At 38.5% G+C, this 19576-nt stretch overlaps 1 protein-coding gene across 1 annotated transcript in view; it reads right to left on the reverse strand.

Moving 5' to 3' along the window:
* ADAMTS5 (ADAM metallopeptidase with thrombospondin type 1 motif 5) overlaps positions 1 to 19576 on the reverse strand; it is a 43605-nt gene that overhangs the window by 4700 nt on the left and 19329 nt on the right. The window contains exons 3-7 of the mRNA XM_062575447.1: positions 12458 to 12625; positions 5716 to 5999; positions 3988 to 4171; positions 3342 to 3517; positions 2176 to 2351 (exon numbers count right to left, since the gene is read on the reverse strand). Coding sequence (XP_062431431.1) covers positions 2176 to 2351; positions 3342 to 3517; positions 3988 to 4171; positions 5716 to 5999; positions 12458 to 12625 — 988 coding nt within the window. The remainder of the gene's footprint in view (positions 1 to 2175; positions 2352 to 3341; positions 3518 to 3987; positions 4172 to 5715; positions 6000 to 12457; positions 12626 to 19576) is intronic.

The raw sequence follows: 19576 nt of genomic DNA on the forward strand, positions 1-19576 counted from the left end.
AGCTACGAGTTGGACTTCAGAGGCTTCTATTTTCCTTCCTAAAGATGTGGCAAAATCATTCTGCAAATATCTCATATCTGAAAGCTTTGTTGGTATCTTATAGAAAAAAAGGAATGAGAAAGTGTACTAAAAATGTGTAAAATTGAAGGTGTCTCCATGGCAACCGTTTAAACAATAGACTGCTACTTTTGAGAATTTTTGGTTGCACAAGTAGAGACTGCAGTGTGCTATTCCTACACTTTTTCCAGCAGCTGTGGGACAACTGCTAAACCTCTATTGATTTAGCAGCTCCATAAACCTGAAACACATATAATGCAAAAATCAGGCTGAGGGGCTCTGCTATTCAGCATTGCATAAGTACTTTTATACAGTAGATGCCAAAATATCTGTGAAAACATGTTATTAAAGTTTATAAAGTTTATTATTAAAGATTTATTAAAGATTATTATTTTTAAAATGAGACAACTCTGAATCCACTGAGGTCAAAATCTGTCACACAGTGGAGAATATTACACACTCTCTGACTGGTCTCATTTCAGTTAAAGGCATATCTTGAGCAATAACATGATCACTTCATGTGAGTGATTATAACAGAATCTCACCATTTCCAGGTGTACCGTGCTACAAATTTGGCCTCATGGATATCCATTGGGCCCCCTTAGCATCTTTGCTGGAGCCCGGACTCCACCGCAAGGATGATTACTGAAGCACATGAGGTATATCTCACACTGTCTTCTTCATTTAGACATTTCAGGCATTTCAATATTTAGTTTGGAAAACATTTGTTTTATATAATTGCTGAATTGGATAGAAAGTCATTCCTTTCGTGTCTTGGCATGCTTAGGTTGGTTTACCAGGAAGAAGATTACTTTTGTTTATTTTTAGAACAAACTTATTCTAAAGCCATTTTTGACTGCTATTAATCAGTGTATCAAAATGGCTAGAAATGCAAGGTCATTTCAAGAGTCATATTTTAACTTCTAGTAGTTTTCAATGTGCTGTAAGAATTGGGAAAATATAAAACTAAATCAGGGTCATGTACTTTTTAAAAGATGGTACACTAATTCAGTTGCAAGGTACTGAGTAAAAATCATCAGCTGAAAGTTTCTAAGATTAGATCATTAATCCTGTCGGGCCACGGAATCTACATAAATGACAGTAAAGGAAATGCGTATTTATCTAGATGCCTAAAGAAGTGAAGAGGAAGGGAAACAAGAATTCAGACAGAAGGCAGACTTACTTGACATTGGTAATCTAGCTACAAAGTTTACTGCTGCTGTGAAACATGACAGGCAAATATGGTGGAGTGGTTGCTTTTGTTTTACTTTTATTAAGTTTTATTATAGTTAAAACCTGAACTCTTGAGTTCAGAGTAAAATTTTCTTACGGAAAACTGTTATAAATATTTTAATTGTAAAAGAAAATCCACCTGGGGATTAAAATGATGCCAGTAAGTAAAAAGGGATATAGAAAAAAATGCCATGTTTAAGCCTATGCATACTTCTGACATCCCATCTAGTAATCTAAGCTCAGTGTATACTGAGTAGTGTGACAAGGCATTTTAAGGGTATTAATTCCTCTCACCTACTGTAGAAAACTATTATAGCTGTGCTCTAATGCTGCCTGCTTCTCTCCATTATCTACATAGGTAATCTGTGTCACTAAATGAGGTGGGAAGTATTTATTACTCATTTTCAAAGTCAGAGGAGATGTTCTCAATGGGTATTTTACTAACACAGCACCACCTAGGAAATGCAGAGTTTTAGATACTCCCAGATTATTCTGGCCCCAACAACTTCCTGGTCCATCCTTCTCTTCCCTTTCTTCCCTCTTCTAGAAACCACAAGCTGTCAGACACTGCAAGGTTTGCAATTAACACAAGATGCTGTGACTTATTCCAAACAGACCTTATATTAGTGGATGCTCACCTGTGTCATTGGTACTTTGCGTCAGAAATGAATTGGATATAGTGTTTTAACATGCAATTATTTGCCAATGTCAGGATGTTGTTAAGAGGTCAGTTTTACATATCTGAAAAGTGCAATAATGCATAGACAATTTTTCAATTGCCTTTCTTAATTAAAAATAAATTGCATTTAGAGACAGAAAGAAGGTACACAAGCAGAGTTAGTAATTGTTCAGCAACATGCATATACTAGTACTGAAGATCAATACCTCTTTTTGGTAAAGGTTCCCATGACTTTTGTGCAGCTGGAATTGTCTCCTCCACAAACACCACACTTATCATATTGGAGCTTTGAACCGATGATGCCATCACAGCCCGTTCGGATGCATTTTCCCCGGACACAGACTGAATTACTGTACGGCCTGCATTCAGTTCCATCAGTTACCTAAGTAATCAATTGACTGTAAGTTAAAACCACTATGCAAAAGATTTGCCTTTGTGCATCTGATTGGCAAACAGTTTATTTATATCACCCATATTTCAAAGACTGCAAGTCATTTAAAAATATACTGAAAGTGAAAAAACAAATACTCAGAGCATTTTTAAAGTAGTATTTCATGCCATCACAGGTACAAATCCAGTTAACAAATCTGTGCTTGTTTGGTGTTTAACCAGATGAATACCAGAACAGAGCTTGGCAGATGATACTGAGTTGCTCTAACACTCCTAGCACCAAAGCAGCTGAAATTTAGTGGAAGGGCTGAAAATAATGATAGATAACTTGATCATAAGACACTAAAATGAGCCACATTTTAATGATGATTTCATAGCTTATTAATAATAGCAATTACAGTGGCCCTAGGCACTTTCATTTGAACATTTCAGTTCACAGTGTCAATTACTGCATCCTCATAACATTTAGAGGAAGAAAATTGCAAGAGGAAACGTGGGAGCCATTTCAGCTTGAGTTGCCAGTGATGTAACATAAACTGACCACAGGTCACATTATAATCTAATTGGCTTCACATGAGTTACTCTAGATTCCCATAACACAATTCAGGGTAAAATTTATTCTTTTACTCATATTATCTTCCCTCCTTCAGAAAACCTCAGAGTCACAAATGACTCCCCAGGCAGACACACTTTTATCTACTATTGAAAAGATTAGTGTAGTGTACACTAATAGGCGCATATTATTATGAAACCACAAACAGATGTGGAAAAACATACCTAATTTACAGACCAACTCTGGTCCTAACTTATAACCAGTAGATCAAACCAGTATATCTAATCACATGGTTAAATCTTTGGATTAGATGATTCAATTAAAGTTACATTTAGTATACAGTTATGTGTAGTACACACCTAGAAAGCTTTCTAAGGTACAGGACACTTGTAAACTGAGACCTGAAATCATAGTTGAGGATTCCATTACCTTTTGAGAAAATACCACATAATAGCCAGTTCCTTTGGCTCGGCAGGTGAGCTTGCAGACATCTCCAGGAAGTACTCCAGCGTACTTGGGGACCCATTCAACAAATGTTTTGACACCCTTTGCATCAGACTGATAGCCATTCCTTGCTTCACATTGCTCTTGTCGAAAAGACTTAGCTGTAGAATTATTTGTATCATTAGTGATTATTTCAGAATATGCTGCAAATATCATTATGTCTACCTATTAATCCAATTTTGATTGGTCTTAACATAATTTTTAAGTTATATCATTTCGCTGCTTTACTACCTAACAGGTCTTTGAATTCTTTAACTGTTTTAGCTTGGAAATCTTCCTAGACATAATAATAATAAAATTATTACAGTGTGCTTTACTGTTCCTTTCTCAGGAGTGAAATGTCTTTTCACTGGAATCTCCATCCTTTTCATTTGGGGTCTAAGTGGGGTTGAGGAAGAATTATGGTATTGTATTAATGCTGAATGTCTTGCTGTGGTAAGTAATTCTTATTATGTATTGGAGAAATGATAATGCACTTTCACCATTTCCTTCCTCAGTAGATGTTCAGTACTTTTTATCTAGGCACACAAAAGTTGGAGCATGGAGGCACTTTAGCAGCTATGCAACATACCATTTGCTGGACAAGGTGTGATGTTGCAGGAGCGATAGATGGCCCTTTTGCCAGTGCAGTACCTGCCGTTGTTTCTGGGAGCTGGGTTGTTGCAGTGACGATAAGCAAACTGAACTCCTCCACCACAGGTACGGGAACATTGTCCCCAAGGTCCCCAGGACCCCCAGTTACCATGGTTTGAAGCCTGAAACATACGGAACAGTGGGACATAAGGACATTATCCAAATGTGAATAAAAGCAAATAAACAAATTTTAAAGTCTCTGCTAATGTTTTCCTCAATTGAACGAGGCATTTCCTCAAACATTTTCATCAGGGATAAAAGGCAGTTCTGTCTGAGGAGCCTGATTTCTCTTAGTAAAATCAATTACTGCCTTTCATTTATGCACTGATGACATTTCAGATGGCATTGTGCACTCAAGGCTAGGACAACACTAGGCTTCAATCTACATAGCCAACTTCAGCCTATTTCCCAGAATACACACCACACCAAAAATACTAACTATATTCTCATATAGACTCTCTCATTTTTTGCTATCTCATCAACATGCCCACTTAAACTAGCTAGATGGGATTCAGGGATTGTTCTGTATTATGGAATCTAATCACGATCTAACCAACTTATGCAAGGATTCATAACCATACCCAAACCTCCATTCTGAAGGGACAGAGTTCAACATATCTTATGCTAATGACTTTTGTTTACAAAGACTTCCTTCACACACATGCTACAAATATGAGCCACAATTTCACCAAGTGAATCATCTGTGCAAATTACATTAGTAGTCTTCCAAGATTAGGCGGTTGCCTCTACTTTTCTCTTCGTAAACACGTAAGATTGAATTTCAGAGTTTTCTAAAGGCAGGAAATGAAGACATAAGATGAAGAAGTTTGGCAACAACAGCACAGTTAAAGTTGCTTCTGAACCAAGAGTTTAACGTTCCAAGAATACTGGCTAGAGATGGAGCCATCAGATACAATTTGCAACTCTGCTAGATTGGATCCCTAATAAAATAGTGCACCAATTTACAAATATTGTATGAAGAAGAAATATATTTTTATAAAAAGATTGTTGTAACGGCCATAGTTTGGTTTGAATTATTCTCATATTTTGTAAATATCTTCACAAAGTTCTGCAAGTTAGGTATAACAGAAGAGGCAGGGTGACTGTACACCTAGTTAAAATAGAAGTATCCAAACTCTGCACTGGACAATTCTTATGAGCCTGGAGACTCTTCAGAGATATAAAGATGACAGAGGGTATAAATTTTTATGCTCCAGCAATGCTATCCTGGATGAGCTTCATCAATCTTTAACTTCACTAAAATTAGGTCCCTGGGACCCTTCTGATGAGTGATGTAAATTGAATTTACAGATTTAATTTACTTTGAAGTCCAGTGCCAAGAAGTCAGGGAGATATGAACAGGTCCTTGACAATCCTTCCATTTGTCCTGAGACCTGACTTACTGAATTGTCAAATCCTCTATTTTGAAGAGAGGTTCCTAGTTTGCTAGGAATAAAGGATTTCACACTTCAAGAACAAGAAAACATGCTTCCTCAAGTTCAGCAGCATTTTTCCTATATCCCCCACCAGTAAGACTCCAACTACATGTTAAAAAATCAGGCAACTCTTAAGCCAACATCGTCAAGTCCCTTTCAGTCCCACGGAAAAGAGTGCTTTTCAGGATTACGCCTTCTAAAATTCCCGAGGGTCACAGCTGGTAACTTACCGAGTAATATTTCTTCTTGGTTTTGTCAACACATTTTCCCTGGAGGCAGATCCTCCCTTTTCCACATGGTGTCCCCTCCACAGCAGGCAGCTTCTTAGTGAGACAGACCATCTGACCCTGGCGAACAACTGCACACCACAGGCGAGAGCACACATCCATACCAGGACACACGGTGTATTCGGGTCCGAATGCCAGTTTGCACTGACGAATGGCATCGTAAGTTTGTCCTGGAAGCTCCTCGGGGCCCAAGATCTGCTTTCTTGGTTGGTCCAGCAAACAGTTGCCTAAAAGAGCGACCCAATCTGTTATTACTCACTTCCTAGGTTTCTCTGCAGTGCTGCAAATTTGTCATTCAAGTTAGGCAGGCTGATAATGACTGTGAACCTCATTCAAAGGACGCTGACGCCAGCGGAAAGGCTCTCTGAGGTATCATCAGGTTTTGGATGAGGTCGCATTATTGCAGCTCTGTTCTCTCTCAGCAGTGTACCAGGTGTCAAGCTGCCTGTTTATTTCCAGTCCAAGACTGGAAATGAATTTTACTCAAGTCCCCTCGGCCTTTCATTCTGTTTACTTCATTTGAATTGACTCTGAATACATTCCACCCTGTTTATCAATTTGTGATTTAAGGAATGATCAGAACGTGTGTCAAAGTAAGCAAAGCTGTCATTTGAATTTTGAGCCAGCACATTTGAAATAGTAAGGCTTCTGAAGGGAAACCAGAAAAATCACAAAAAAACAGACTTGTAGCCAATGAGGCCCTTATAAGAAGAAAAAAACAAAATGGGTCAAAGGAAAAATATAAGCTGCATATCAAAGCTAATGTTGGTGGTAAATCTGCACTCGGCTTTCCTTGTAAGGAATGGTAGTTTAACTTTGGAGTTATTTTGAAGAGAGCTATACATTGTACAATAAATAAATAAAAAAAAATAAATTTCATATACATAAAATATGAAAGAGATATATGTGTTGAGAAATAATGCAGAAGTTAGAATTTGTCTGCTACATATTCTAAGAATAAGAATTCACATTCAGATTCCTGAGGACCTACTAAAGTATTTTTTTTTCACTGCTGGAAACCTTACTTGTTGACATGCAGAATTATTTATTCAACATAACCTCTTTTACACCCCATGAAAGGGTTATGTGGTCTGGGCAAGCCTCATTTATCCTTGGCCAAAATAATTTACCACAATTTATCACACTTTGCAACTCACACTAGTATTCTTCAGCTGAACCATGGATAAAAAAGGCTCACTGTGAAAGTTTCAGCATTTAGCCAAGTAGCATAGAGGTTCAAGCTATAGTAGTGCATTTAAACAAACCAAATACCCCATCACTCAAACAATGGCTTGCGTTTCCCCTCCAGAACACATATTCACTGCAACCATTATTTTTTTTTCCTCTAAAGATTAAGGCCAATTAGCTATATTCAGCCAGAAATCCTTCCTTCATCATCACTTTTTCCTACTGAAAATCCTCTACCTTGTTAAACATGTTCCATTTGTCCTTTGCTGACCCTGATTTACCCTGTTTTTATCTTTAATCTGGATTAGGCTGACTTTTTTAATGAAGACAACGTGTGCCAATGCTAACTGATGAGCTGAGTGCAATGAGATAAAGGTAATTAAAAGTACCCTACTGTTTAAAGCTCTTCGTAGTGTAAAATATTAAAGACATAGTGAAAAGTAAGGAAGCACAAATGTTTTCTATAAAGGTAGGTTGCTGGGGTTTCTGAAAAGGAAATCACTGGCAACAGTTTCTGTCAAGAACACATCTTATAAAAGCAGAGAACAGATAATGCTCTTCTACTTCATATATCTTGAATGAAGGAGGAAGCTAGCGTAGTGTTGGGACAGTGACAAGAGGACACTACCATGTTAACATTTAGAGGTATACACTTCTAATATATAGTGCAGTGCTTATCAAATTCCCACAGTGCAACCATTATTCAATATTTTAAAATATAACAATAACACAGTTTCTGCAGATAGATACTCTGCCCCCATCACTAACTATGATCCACCCTAACTGTCATGATGGAAAATCTGAACATAGAGAGGAAAAAACCCACATTCTTGCATATGCTTGAATTGTCAGTCGTTAGTTAACACCCATTTGGATATTTTTCATCCCTGAATAATAAACAGGTTTCACAAGCTTATGTAGCAAACACAGCATTTCTCCCCCACTCCCAGAACAGAGGGGGAGTGATTTCAAAGTTCTCCTCAACTGATACCGCTCTGAGGAAACACAAACACTACAACGCCATACCTTCTTGCTCAGCTCACACGGTAAATTCAAAACTAAAGACAGAAAAGCCACCTAAGGCTTTCCCACTGAAAAAAATACCTGTCTTTACATTTATAGACAGCAACAGTGGCAATCTCTGTTTAGACAGGGTCCAGTAAAGTGCAGGTGTTTCTACCATCAGCTGGTCTAACCTCCTTCTTAGTAGTGGTGAGAAAACAGCTAAGATAAGAGCTGTTGAACGGTTTGTCCTGCCCCTGCCCCCCTCCCTCCAGTTGAGAGGGCAGAAAGGGCTTCACTTCATTACATTGCAATACCTAGAGCACATATATATTACTATTGCTGTTTTCTGTCCTGAGTCCCAAGGAACATCTGTGCACCCTGGAAAAGAGCAGCATTCTTGCCTGATGACAGTGGTAATCAAGCCACCTCATTATCTCTCCTCACTGTTATGGGCAATATGCCCTGGAAGAACAGGCAGAATAAAATCTGTGCTGGAAGCAGATAAGCAGGATAAAAATTAATTAAAATAGGAATAGCCTTATTTTTCAGAATACGCAGAGCATCAAGCACGTGGACTAAACACAGTAAACCGCAAGCAATCATATCACCGGCTAGCAGCCACATGGCAGTAAAGGCAATTAGTACCTTAGGACAGGGTGGGCTAAAAGCAGATGGAAACAAATGTCACCTCTCTTCTGGACGCTAGCTGAACCTTTTCTTCCTGAATGTCAAACTGCTGAGTGAGGTCAACTCATGAGTGTAAATCTCATGGTGAAATCATGATGATAATGATTATAGCTCTCAGACTGCGCCACAGGGGACATCCTGATTTTTCCCAGACCTGGATGAGACATCTATGTTGGGATTTGTTTATCTCACTTTAACTGTATGTAATGCTGGTGTCTTTAGTTCAGTCAGCTCTCAGAATTTTCACTGGTCAGTACAAGCAAAGGAGTTTGTAGTGTAATTCAGTACTGCTGATGCAATTGATAAGATCAAACAAATCATCAATGCTGTTGATCAGACAACTCTTTCTTTACTGAGACGGAAACTTAAATATCCAGTTGAGGTGTAGCTATCTACATAGCAAATACCCATGTTTAATAAGATGAAATCCCCTCTCTAACATCATTTTCCAAACTTACAAAATGGGAACCACAAAAAGTGACAAATTCATGTTACAGAATTAAAGAATCAAGACTGATGTTTTCTGTTCCAGCAGTCTGGGGTGAATATCAAAATCTATACCAGAAATAAAAGCTTGAAGCTTTGATAAAATATTTACTATTCCTTTATAATAGGATCCTACTCAGAATTCCAAAATTCTGGACTTCATTCAAGTTTCTTTATGCTTAGCCAGAAGAAGTAACATATGAAGTACTTAATTTATTTACTTTCTCACATTAATACTTGCATGCTCTGTTTGTCACAGGCACAATTCACAAGCTCAGGTCTGTTCAGACCAAAAGCACAATAAAAATTACTTAAGCTGTGTATCAAAGAATGGAGAAGTTTCCCTTCTTCAATGTTTCCCATACCAGCTTCCTGTGACTACAAAAAATAAAGTCAAAGACAAACAAAGAATAAAGCTAGGCATATGAATTGCTACAGTCTCTCTTCCTTTCATTACAACTGCTATTTCACCCCTTTCTCTTCGCTATTATACCTACAGCACTGCTCAAAATTACACCTGAATGAATAGTTACTTTTTTTTCTCTGCCTCACAGCATTTGGGAAACAGAGGATTTTCTTTTTAAGACTGCAGGGGAGCACTATCTTTAAAAGAAAAAAGAAGGGAAAGCACTATAACTACACTACAGTACATCTATCCCAGTTGAGGAAAAAAATCACAACCCAAAGTATGTGCAGACACATGCTTACTCTGAAGGAAAGATGGAAATACGGCATATCTACACTGTTTTATTACCAGTACAATGCAGTTAGAAAGGTGGCTTCATGCTCTACTAGGATTCTACATTGGTCTGGTACACTCAGTATACATTATAAATGGGAATTATGAAACTATGGATTCATTCAGTGGCTGAATGAAGAAAATAAAATTAAAATTTTGCATGTCATTTTAGCACAATAATTTGGAGAAACTGCAACTTAAATCATTAACTTTCATTTTTGTTTCGTTTCATGGATAGTGTTTGTGTTCTAGTAAGACAAATCTTTGACTTAAATAGCTACTGATAAAGTTCAAAAAAAAGCAAGACTTCTACTTTGAAAACAGGTCTCTGAAAATCTGATCTATCAAGAAAACAGATTCCCTAAACGTTATCTTCCTGAAATCACACCAATAGACTCAATAATAAAACCAATTCCCAGGTAAGACTACAGGTTCAAATTTTCTATGAATTATTTCACCATGTTGGTAACTTTATGAGACTGTATGCCTGAAGGATAACTACTCATCAGTATTAGAAATGGCAAAGGTACTCTAGCCCATCTTTCAACGAACTCATAGATCCTAAACTCCCTAGATATACTATAAAATACATGACTTTGTGAGAAGTGTCGGTCACCAAAGATCATTAAACTTCTTGTACAGGAAGGCAACACTTGTTCTGAGCAAGGAGACTATAACGTGATTCAGAAGGATTTGAAGTTGTTGCCTACTTGTACAGAAAAAATTGGCAGAATTTATATTCTTAGACCTGTAGGCTTGACTGTTACAGCTGCCCTTACTGGGGATACCAGGATCAGCTCATGAGTAAAGGCCCAAGCTTCAAGTATTTCCCAGAACACACAAGCCAAAGGTGAGGTGGGTTGGAGAAATGCTGTCTTCATTATCCTTGTTGTTGGGAAAGTAGCTGGCTGGATGCACAGGACGGAGAAGAAGTCAGATCACAAAAAAAGGAAAAGGCAAAAACACCCTTTGTACCAGCCTGCAGCAGGAGGGGAATGGAGCAGGAATTGTGGCTCAGACTTTTTTTGCTCTAGGAGGTCACACAGCGATGGCCACTGAGGTGCCCTTCTCAACCCAGAGAATATTTATTGTGAAACTCCCAGGTGAGACAAAGGGCAATGAATGCAACTGAGTTCTGAAAGGAAAGATATTTTACACATGTGGAAACCAACTTGTTAAAATTAAGTTAATGCCTGAGCAATATGGACGATAAAATAGGACAGCATAGATTACTGGGTCTAATAAAATTGAGAGAAAAAATGAAGTAATTCTTCAGATATGAGAAATATAGGAGAAAATATTTTGGAGAGCACTGAAATTAGCCAGCAAAATATTTAAAAGCAAAAAACCTTTACATTCAGCTGGCTTACCATACTTTTTATCCATAAGTATTTCAGTTACCATAACAACTTGGTCCATTCACTCAATTATGTCATTTTTATCTCAGCATTTTGGAATTTGAATGGCTTGTTCAAGAACTAGAGTTGCTTTGGGAGCACAATGAAGACTTTAAAATTCATTTAAGAGTGCAGACTATGCTTTATTATTAACTTTTCGGAAAATTAAAGTTTTGTGCTTATTCTCCAAAGAATAAAGGACATATTTTACAAATATTAGTTAAAAGACCTGGAAACTAAGCTCCTGGGACAGAATAAGTCTTCTGTCACAGAGGAGTCTAATTCTTGCTTATGGGCCCTCTAGCATTTGCCTTATAAAAGTAATAAATGCCACTAATGGTAAAAAGAATTATATGCATACACTCTGCTCATACGTGTAGTCTAACACTCAGTAGAGCACAACATCCACTTTAATTTCTATGAGGAATCAAAGAATTTCCTTGTGTCGTCTCTTTAAAGTAATCTCTGAATTTGTTTCTCTGGCTTCTGGAAACACAAAAGTAATTTCCTGCTTTTAAAAAACCTCACCATATTTCCAACCAAATTTTTGCCAGTACACACTGTAACAACTTATTCTTTTCCTTTGCATGTGAACACCACAGAGTCTTTCCCAGAATTTGAGACATTTGACTTTTATTTGGAAAAACCTCCAAATAGTCCTGAAGATGGAATGAAATCCATCTCCATATCTGCCCTATGAGGAACGGCTGCGAGAGCTGGGCCTCTTCAGCCTGGGGATGAGAAGCCTGAGGGGGGGTCTTATCAATGTGTACAAGTACCTGAAGGGAGGGTGTCAAGGGGATGGGGACAAACTCTTTTCAGTTGTCCCATGTGACAGCACAAGAGGCAATGGGCAGAAATTGAAGCACAGGAAGTTCTGCCTGAGCGCGAGGAGGAATTTCTTCCCTGTTAGAGCGACGGAGCACTGGAACAGGTTGCCCAGAGAGGTTGTTGAGTCTCCTTCTCTGGAGATCTTCAAGGCCCGCCTGGCTGCAACCCTGTCTAACATGCTCTAGGTGACCCTGCTTGAGCAGGGCGGTTAGACTAGATGATCTCCAGAGGTCCCTTCCAACCTCAACCATTCTGTGATTCTGTGAAAAAGCTGGTATAAAATGTTAATACTCCAGAAATGGTTCACAGCAAAAACCAACATGTAAATGACACCAGGAATGATAGTACATACCATGACCATCATCGAAAAATTCTGTTATAGTGGCTGAAGTGCATTTTGACCAGGGTTTGGAAGCATCAATGCTAGTGAGAATGGAGGACATCAAGCGCCTGTCTTCCATGGAGCCAAAATTCTCCTCACAAAATTTGGAGTCGTCATGGGAAAGTCCAAGCAAGTGTCCTACAAGAATGAAATAAATAAATAAAATGATACTGCTATCAGAACAGAATTTACCAGGTGGACCTCATAGTCAAGACAAAATGAACTGTGTAGTTCTAACAGTAATCCAAAGCAGGCCACTTAAAATGCAGTATCTCTGCTGGAAGACAAAAGAGATGTGCCCATTTACACCACTACATGTAGCAGTGAAGTAATGCCATCGACTGACATTTCATCTTGTTACACAGTCTCTCCTACATATGGCATTGTGTCTTATTTTGTGTGAGGTTTTCTTTTTATTATTATTTTGGCTAAGATTTTAGTCTTATGGGCTTTTACTTCTAAATATACACAGAATATCACAAAACACAAATGTGCACACAAAGCAGCAGATGATGAAACTCCTAAGAATCCTTAATACCTAGGAGAGTTTATTCCAGTGCCAAAGCAGCTCATATAAAGGTGACAGCAACCTTTATAGTAGAGCAGTGGTCCTCATCTTCTCTAGTCTGTGAGCAACAATAACAGATTGCAGGTAACATACTTTGTTTCCCCCTATAAATGTCAGGTTTAATTTCCACTCCCATATTGGATTATCTCACAGCCAACTTACTATCCAAGAGGTAGAAGATTATGAATGAGTACCAAGCTGCAGAAAGGTCCGGCCCAAAGTTATCATTCATCGCCTTCAACCAAGGCCAGCAGATGATTAGCCAGAATTCCAAGGTTAGAGCTTAAGTGCTTTAATGATAAGGACAGAGACTACCCATGAAAGCCACTGCACAGAAATAAATCTTATGCTCCCACAATAGCCTGTGTGGATGAAGAGATGCAAACTATTCTGTAATATTTTAAAGCCTTATGTGTACCCCAGACTTCATGTTTAGGTGTAACTACTGTAGACTAGTTAAGAGGTGACAAAAGTAGGAATACTGATGGTAGGACATAATGCACTGATATTCATAGTAATAGCCTTGACAACAGTAATAACAATTATAGTACCTACAATCTTGGCCAGAGAAGAAGAAAATCAATAAATACCGATTTGCTGTACATAAATTTTTTCTCATGATGTTTTGACCAGCCTGGGGAAGAAGTCAAGAGGAGAGAGATTGGGGTAGCACCCACTGTCTTGCAATATCTGAGATTTGGAAATAGCCACCTGACCAGAAATTAGTGTTAAAAGTATAGAAGACCAGCGATGAGTGTTTCTGTCCTGTGGGAGAAGCCAACCTACCCAGCAGCCTCCCTCCTGCTGGTGCTGGGTCCCGGACCTCAGGATAGAGCTGAGTAAAGTGACAAGAGGACCTTGATCTGCCATTTCTACTTGTGCTAGTAATGACTATGGATGGGAACAGCCAATCTTAATTCTGTGGCTACTGAATCCCCCACCTGAGGCGTGGTGGGAAGGAGAATGAAGAGAGCATGCCTCTTTTTTTTTCCCTCTTCCCCGCACATGCACACTTTCACTGATATTCAAACACAGCTCGTATTTGAAGAAAACGCCCTGCAGTATAATAAATACCAGTAAGAATTTATTCAAGCAGCTTAGGTTATCCCTGATGAGAGTCAAGCTTATTAAACTCCCTTTCCTTGCTACTGTCTGCTAATGCAATTCTGCATTGTTAAGTTCACGAACACATTGCCGCAAGAATGTAATGAATCAAACCTTTACACTGAACGCATGCCTAATTACCAACCTGTTTTATATTCAAGGTTTGGGATTATTTTTTTCTGACAGGTACAAAGACTTTCTTTTGGTAATACTTATCATACATGGGCCAGATTCTACTACCTTTATTCTACATTCAGAAACAACTGAGTAACAGTAGGCTCACGTCAAGTTTCAATCTGATATAACACCATGTAAAAATTGACGCAAACAGTTGCTTGCTGAATAGATGAAAACCTCTGCTTTGTTTTATTTAAGCCAAATGTTGGTGTTGAACAAAATAATACTGCAGTACGATTATTATTTCAAATAGCTGCATTCCTCTCACAGAATAACGATATAATCCGTGCACCACTTCCAACCTACAGAACAAATCCTCTGAAAGTGTCGTAAGGCTAAGGGTTTCATGAATCAGCAGCTCCTTTGCCAACGAGGACTGCCTCTGACTTTGCCAGCCTTACACACCAACAAAGAGTGTCTTCAGGAAATACGAAGACAATGTTGGTTTTGGCTGTCTTTCTACACGATGTTATCTCCATGTTTGTACTACTCATGTTAACGCACTGAATGGCACCAGGTCACACCTCATGTTTAAGAAGAACTACAAGCACAGCTGACGTGCTAATGAACCTTGACATATGCCTAGTAGTAATATAACTACAACCACTTTCTGCTGACATTAAGTAACTCCTCGTAGCAAGTTTCACCAGTGTTCTGCTAACTCAAGCAAGAGTTTGCTAAACAGCGCCTTAGCCACATATATTAGCTCTTTTTGAACCCCTGAACGTAAATCAGGTCTGCACACACGCTGCTTTGCAGAGGAGTTTAGAGGTTTCAGCCAATTTTTTATGATTTACCTAAATCTGTGCACTTAAATATGCATATATTTCCAATCACTTAAACAGGAGTATTTGCACAAAATTAGCCCAGCAAGCACAAAAATGTCACACTAGTTAGACCTAAGTCTCACTATAACAGCTTTCAATGAGACAACTTCCAAGTTGCAAGCGGAATGCATTTGTATCCAATGTCTCAAGACAGACCATAGCTGCAACATTGCAATAAACTACTTCACTGCAGCATGTTTGTGAAATAAGATAACGAGGTCCTGCTACTGAAAAAGGGGGCTTCATTTCTGAGTCACTGGACATAGTACTAAGTTCTGTTTGAATACTAAAAGCTGTAGGACTGTTCTTAAAAGTAGAGCTGATTAACATTATGCAGCATACAACGTATGTTCAACATAGGATATGAATAATAGTTGGGTGTGAATTAGCAGTTTGATAACTTAACTTTTCAGAGTACTCAACATTTCATAGCACCACTCAGAACCATCCAAAACTCTGACGTGAAGGCACTTACTTTTGTTGGGCAGAACTCAAGTGTCTTAATGCTCTCTGGTACTGTTCTGCAACACCTACCTATATAAGAAGCAACCTCACTTTCTATAAGAATTACATTCTTGCATAACTGTACTTCACTTTTCACAATTTTGTTCAACTTACAGGACAGAGATCCCACATAAACATGATCATATAAGACGTTACATTGCAGATCTGCGCAGGTCCTGCTAATGCTGATGCTTCTGAATGTGCAACTTTGACATCTATGAGGTTCTCTGTTATCCATGACACTTTTAACACAGTTTTTGTGGGTGCAATCTCCTCCTTGCACCAACTTCACCAGTCCTGGCTTCGGAAAGATACTTTTGTCTTTCCTATGTGCTTTCTCCAGCACTGACCGACCCTCCAGCCCTGAGCTGCAGCATGTTTCAGACATGCTGCTGTGCAGAATTTCACTGCTGAACAGTGGCCTGTAAGTACCTTTCTTCCATTTTTCCCCTCTCCAAACAAACAGAAAAAGGGACATGCCTCACAAGAAAGCTTGCAGCCAAATTTCAAGCTTTTCACTAAAGCATAGAGACTGCAAATTTCTCAATAAAATGGTTGCAAATCAATCTCCCTCTCATAAACAGCTGGAGAGACTCTGTAGAAAAATGCAAAATAAATAAACAAAATGAAATGCTTCTCAGGTAGCTATCCAACACAGAACATTTTAGCCCAAATACTTTGGAAAATCAGAGGAGACTGAAACAGGGTCTTCTTACGGAAAGGGTTAAGCTACTGGCTTCACCTTTAATTAGAGTGCAGTGTAACTTTATGATGATAAATGGGCTAAGCCAAGGACATACCTCATTAACTGCCGGGACTTTTGTTATATTAAATTAGACCATCGTTCTAATGCATGACAAGAACTTGTCATTTTTTGGCATACTTTGTCTTTTTGAGGAGAGGCTTCCCAAAGCATTTGCAAATCTCTCATTATTTATGTTTCTAAAATAGTATTAAAATTTCTTTGAACAATTATCACTAAGAAGCAAGGCAGTAAGTAGCAGGTGATTTAGAAAATATACAGTTCTGACAGCCAGTATTCAATCATTGACACTAGTGGGTGCACTATCTGTGCATGGCATTGAATACTATTCTATCTAACCATAAAGATTTTGCTCTTGGCTTTGTATGTGTGTTTACGAACATCGAGAATGCAATTTTCAAAGCATTTTATGGGACTAAAAAGTCTAATTCATATCATAATCCTCTCTCTCCATCCTAATTTCAGCTTTTAAAGCATTCTGAACAAACTAAAACAGATTAAAATATATGAAAGACTTCCAATGACTCTACGAAGCCTTGTTTTTCATTAAAACTGATCAAAAAATGATCAAAATTCAGAATATCACAGTTATCTCTAACCTCTAAATATCGCTGAGCTAAAGTAGGCTCTTTTTAGCACAACAGTAGGAGCAATATGAAGTAATTCTATACCTGTGTCTTCTGTCCTTCTGTATCCAGGAGATAAAGACACTTCCCTTTTTGTCTAGAAAGCTTCCCCTGCAGACACACTGACACTTGCATGCCTAACACTGCCACACAGAGCTCAGGGCATTAGAGTTGCTACTGCCAGTTGCTGGTAGGATGCTTCCTAGCAAAAGAGCGAAACTGAAGAGATTACAGGATCCTATATGTAAGCATAGAGGGAAAGCTATGGATAAAACTAAGACGTAAGGAACACAAATCTTATAACGAAGGCTATTAAAAATGGTGCCAATTTTAGCACCACACCATTTTGTACTACTATGAACTTCAAACTTTTCCTTGAATAAAGAAATAAAGGCTCCCAGCAGCTGTGTAAAATGATGACCGATCAAGACTGAGTTAGTAGATCATCTGATGTTTTCTCCTTAATGAAGCATCTTACTGGTGTTGACAGTTCCCACTGAGTGAAAATGACATAATTTTACCAGCAGGATGGTGTTTAGTTAAGTTATGCTGTAGGAATGCACAAAATGGTAACAGAAACAGATGGAGAGGGGGTAGGGTTTACCCTCATGCAAGTGAAGAGGAGCTGACCTTCCTGTAAATTGTTTTCTTCCCAAGCAACAAAAAGATCCAGCATCTAAATGGACCGAGAGCCTTTCTTTGCAACCTTCCTTCCCACCTTGTGGTGAGAGAAGGTGTAACTGCATTAGTAATCTGTTAAAACCAGTACCAAAGCAACGTGCGGACTTTGAGCCTTACAGTATTTTGGAATGTCACCTGCAAGGGACTTCTGGCATGGCTCAGTCTGTTTAGATCCTGAAGCAATAAATGAAAGGTGTCAAACATGAGTCACCAAGCCCTGGACCCCAGTTCACTTGCCCACTCTGCATTCTGAAGAGAGGACCTTGGACTACCCAGGCCTCTATACCCCCAACACATATTGAAGACTAACTACTATTATAGCCCAGCAGAAGATGATAAATCCATGGGACCAACAGGAATTCCTACACCTTACAGGACTGGGGCTTATATTTTTTAAGTAAGGTGGGAATACTCTAAAGCATTTATAACAAGTCAGCTAAAACTTAAATCCTCTCTAAATACCAAGATACAAAGAGAAAATTAATTTGCACCAAAGAGCTCTGGGGGTATATATGGACCACATCAGAGTTATGTTGGATATGTGGCAAAGTACATTGAACTACAGTCATTTTCTTCCCAGGGGAACTGGAGAGCAAAACAGAAGTTTGGATATTTCTAAGTTTTCTTAAAACACATTGCCAGGTTCTCTGAATCAACAACGTGCAAAAATTACTGATTACATTTATTTTCCACTTCTGTCTCATGTATAGGAATGGAGTAAAAGAAAAGCAGTCACAATGTATAGTAAGCAACATGCAGCTTTTGTTAAAAAAAAAAAAAAGCATATTGTGGTGGCTCTTTCTTCAGTTAAAAAAAGGGCTGTAATGGACATCTACAGATCTATGTAGTTGAACTGAACAGCACACCAAAGTACAGCTCTTCCACTATATTTGACCACAGGCCACATGCAAAGTGACACAGCATGCTAAAAAATGCTACAGGCATTGTAATTTGTTTTCTTAGAAAAGCTCAGCTTGGATGAAGCATCTGTTTTTCAGTGAGGTCATGCCTTTCACCTAATTTTCCAGTGGGGATGACTGAGGTACAAAAGAAGGTCAAATGATTTGCCCAAGAATAGCCAGTGAGTCACTCGCCCTCAGGAACCTCTTTGCTTGACATTATTTGGTCTAATCACCAGACCATACATTCTGGATCATCCTCTTGCTCTTTCTATTATTATTATTTTTAATTATGTGGTTTAAAATAAAACCATTTCTTTTTGCATGTATTGCTTTTCTAACTTGTGCAAGCAGTTGGCTCCTCATTAACAGCCACATCCTGATATCACTCATAGGTGGAAAATCTTTTGAAGTCATGGGAATTGTACATAAAAATGATGGACGTAAGCACTAATGATTTATAAAGTTGTATTTTATAAAACAGAAGTGTTTTGGGTTGCACAAGCTCGCAAAAAAACATGCACAGTATCTAAAACTAACTATTGCCCTTTGTTCATACTTGACCTTTCCTGCCAATTTTCTCTTATTTGACTGCTATCCATCACTTGCAAAAGAAAAAAAATCTCTCTCTCTTTTAAACCTCCAGCCCAGAGGCAGTTTTGTAATATTTCTGTCTGAAAAGAATTCTTCAGGCTGAATGAAACAATAGTCTGAGTTGCAGTTTCTTTTCAGGAACAGACATAAAAAAAAGCCACAATCAGACATTCTTATACCAGTCCTGCAGACTTTATGTGAAACAAACTTCTACGAGAATGGCTTGTTATAACAGACTTCTGAGCGAGATCACAGATACATACACCCTGTCCGAGAGCAGATTTGCAGACAAAATTCTGTCCAAGCAATGCAGACTATGCAATTGGAGACCATTATGTCCACAGAG

The sequence above is a fragment of the Rhea pennata genome, chromosome 1, assembly GCF_028389875.1.
Source record: "Rhea pennata isolate bPtePen1 chromosome 1, bPtePen1.pri, whole genome shotgun sequence".
Taxonomy (NCBI): Eukaryota; Metazoa; Chordata; class Aves; order Rheiformes; family Rheidae; genus Rhea; species Rhea pennata.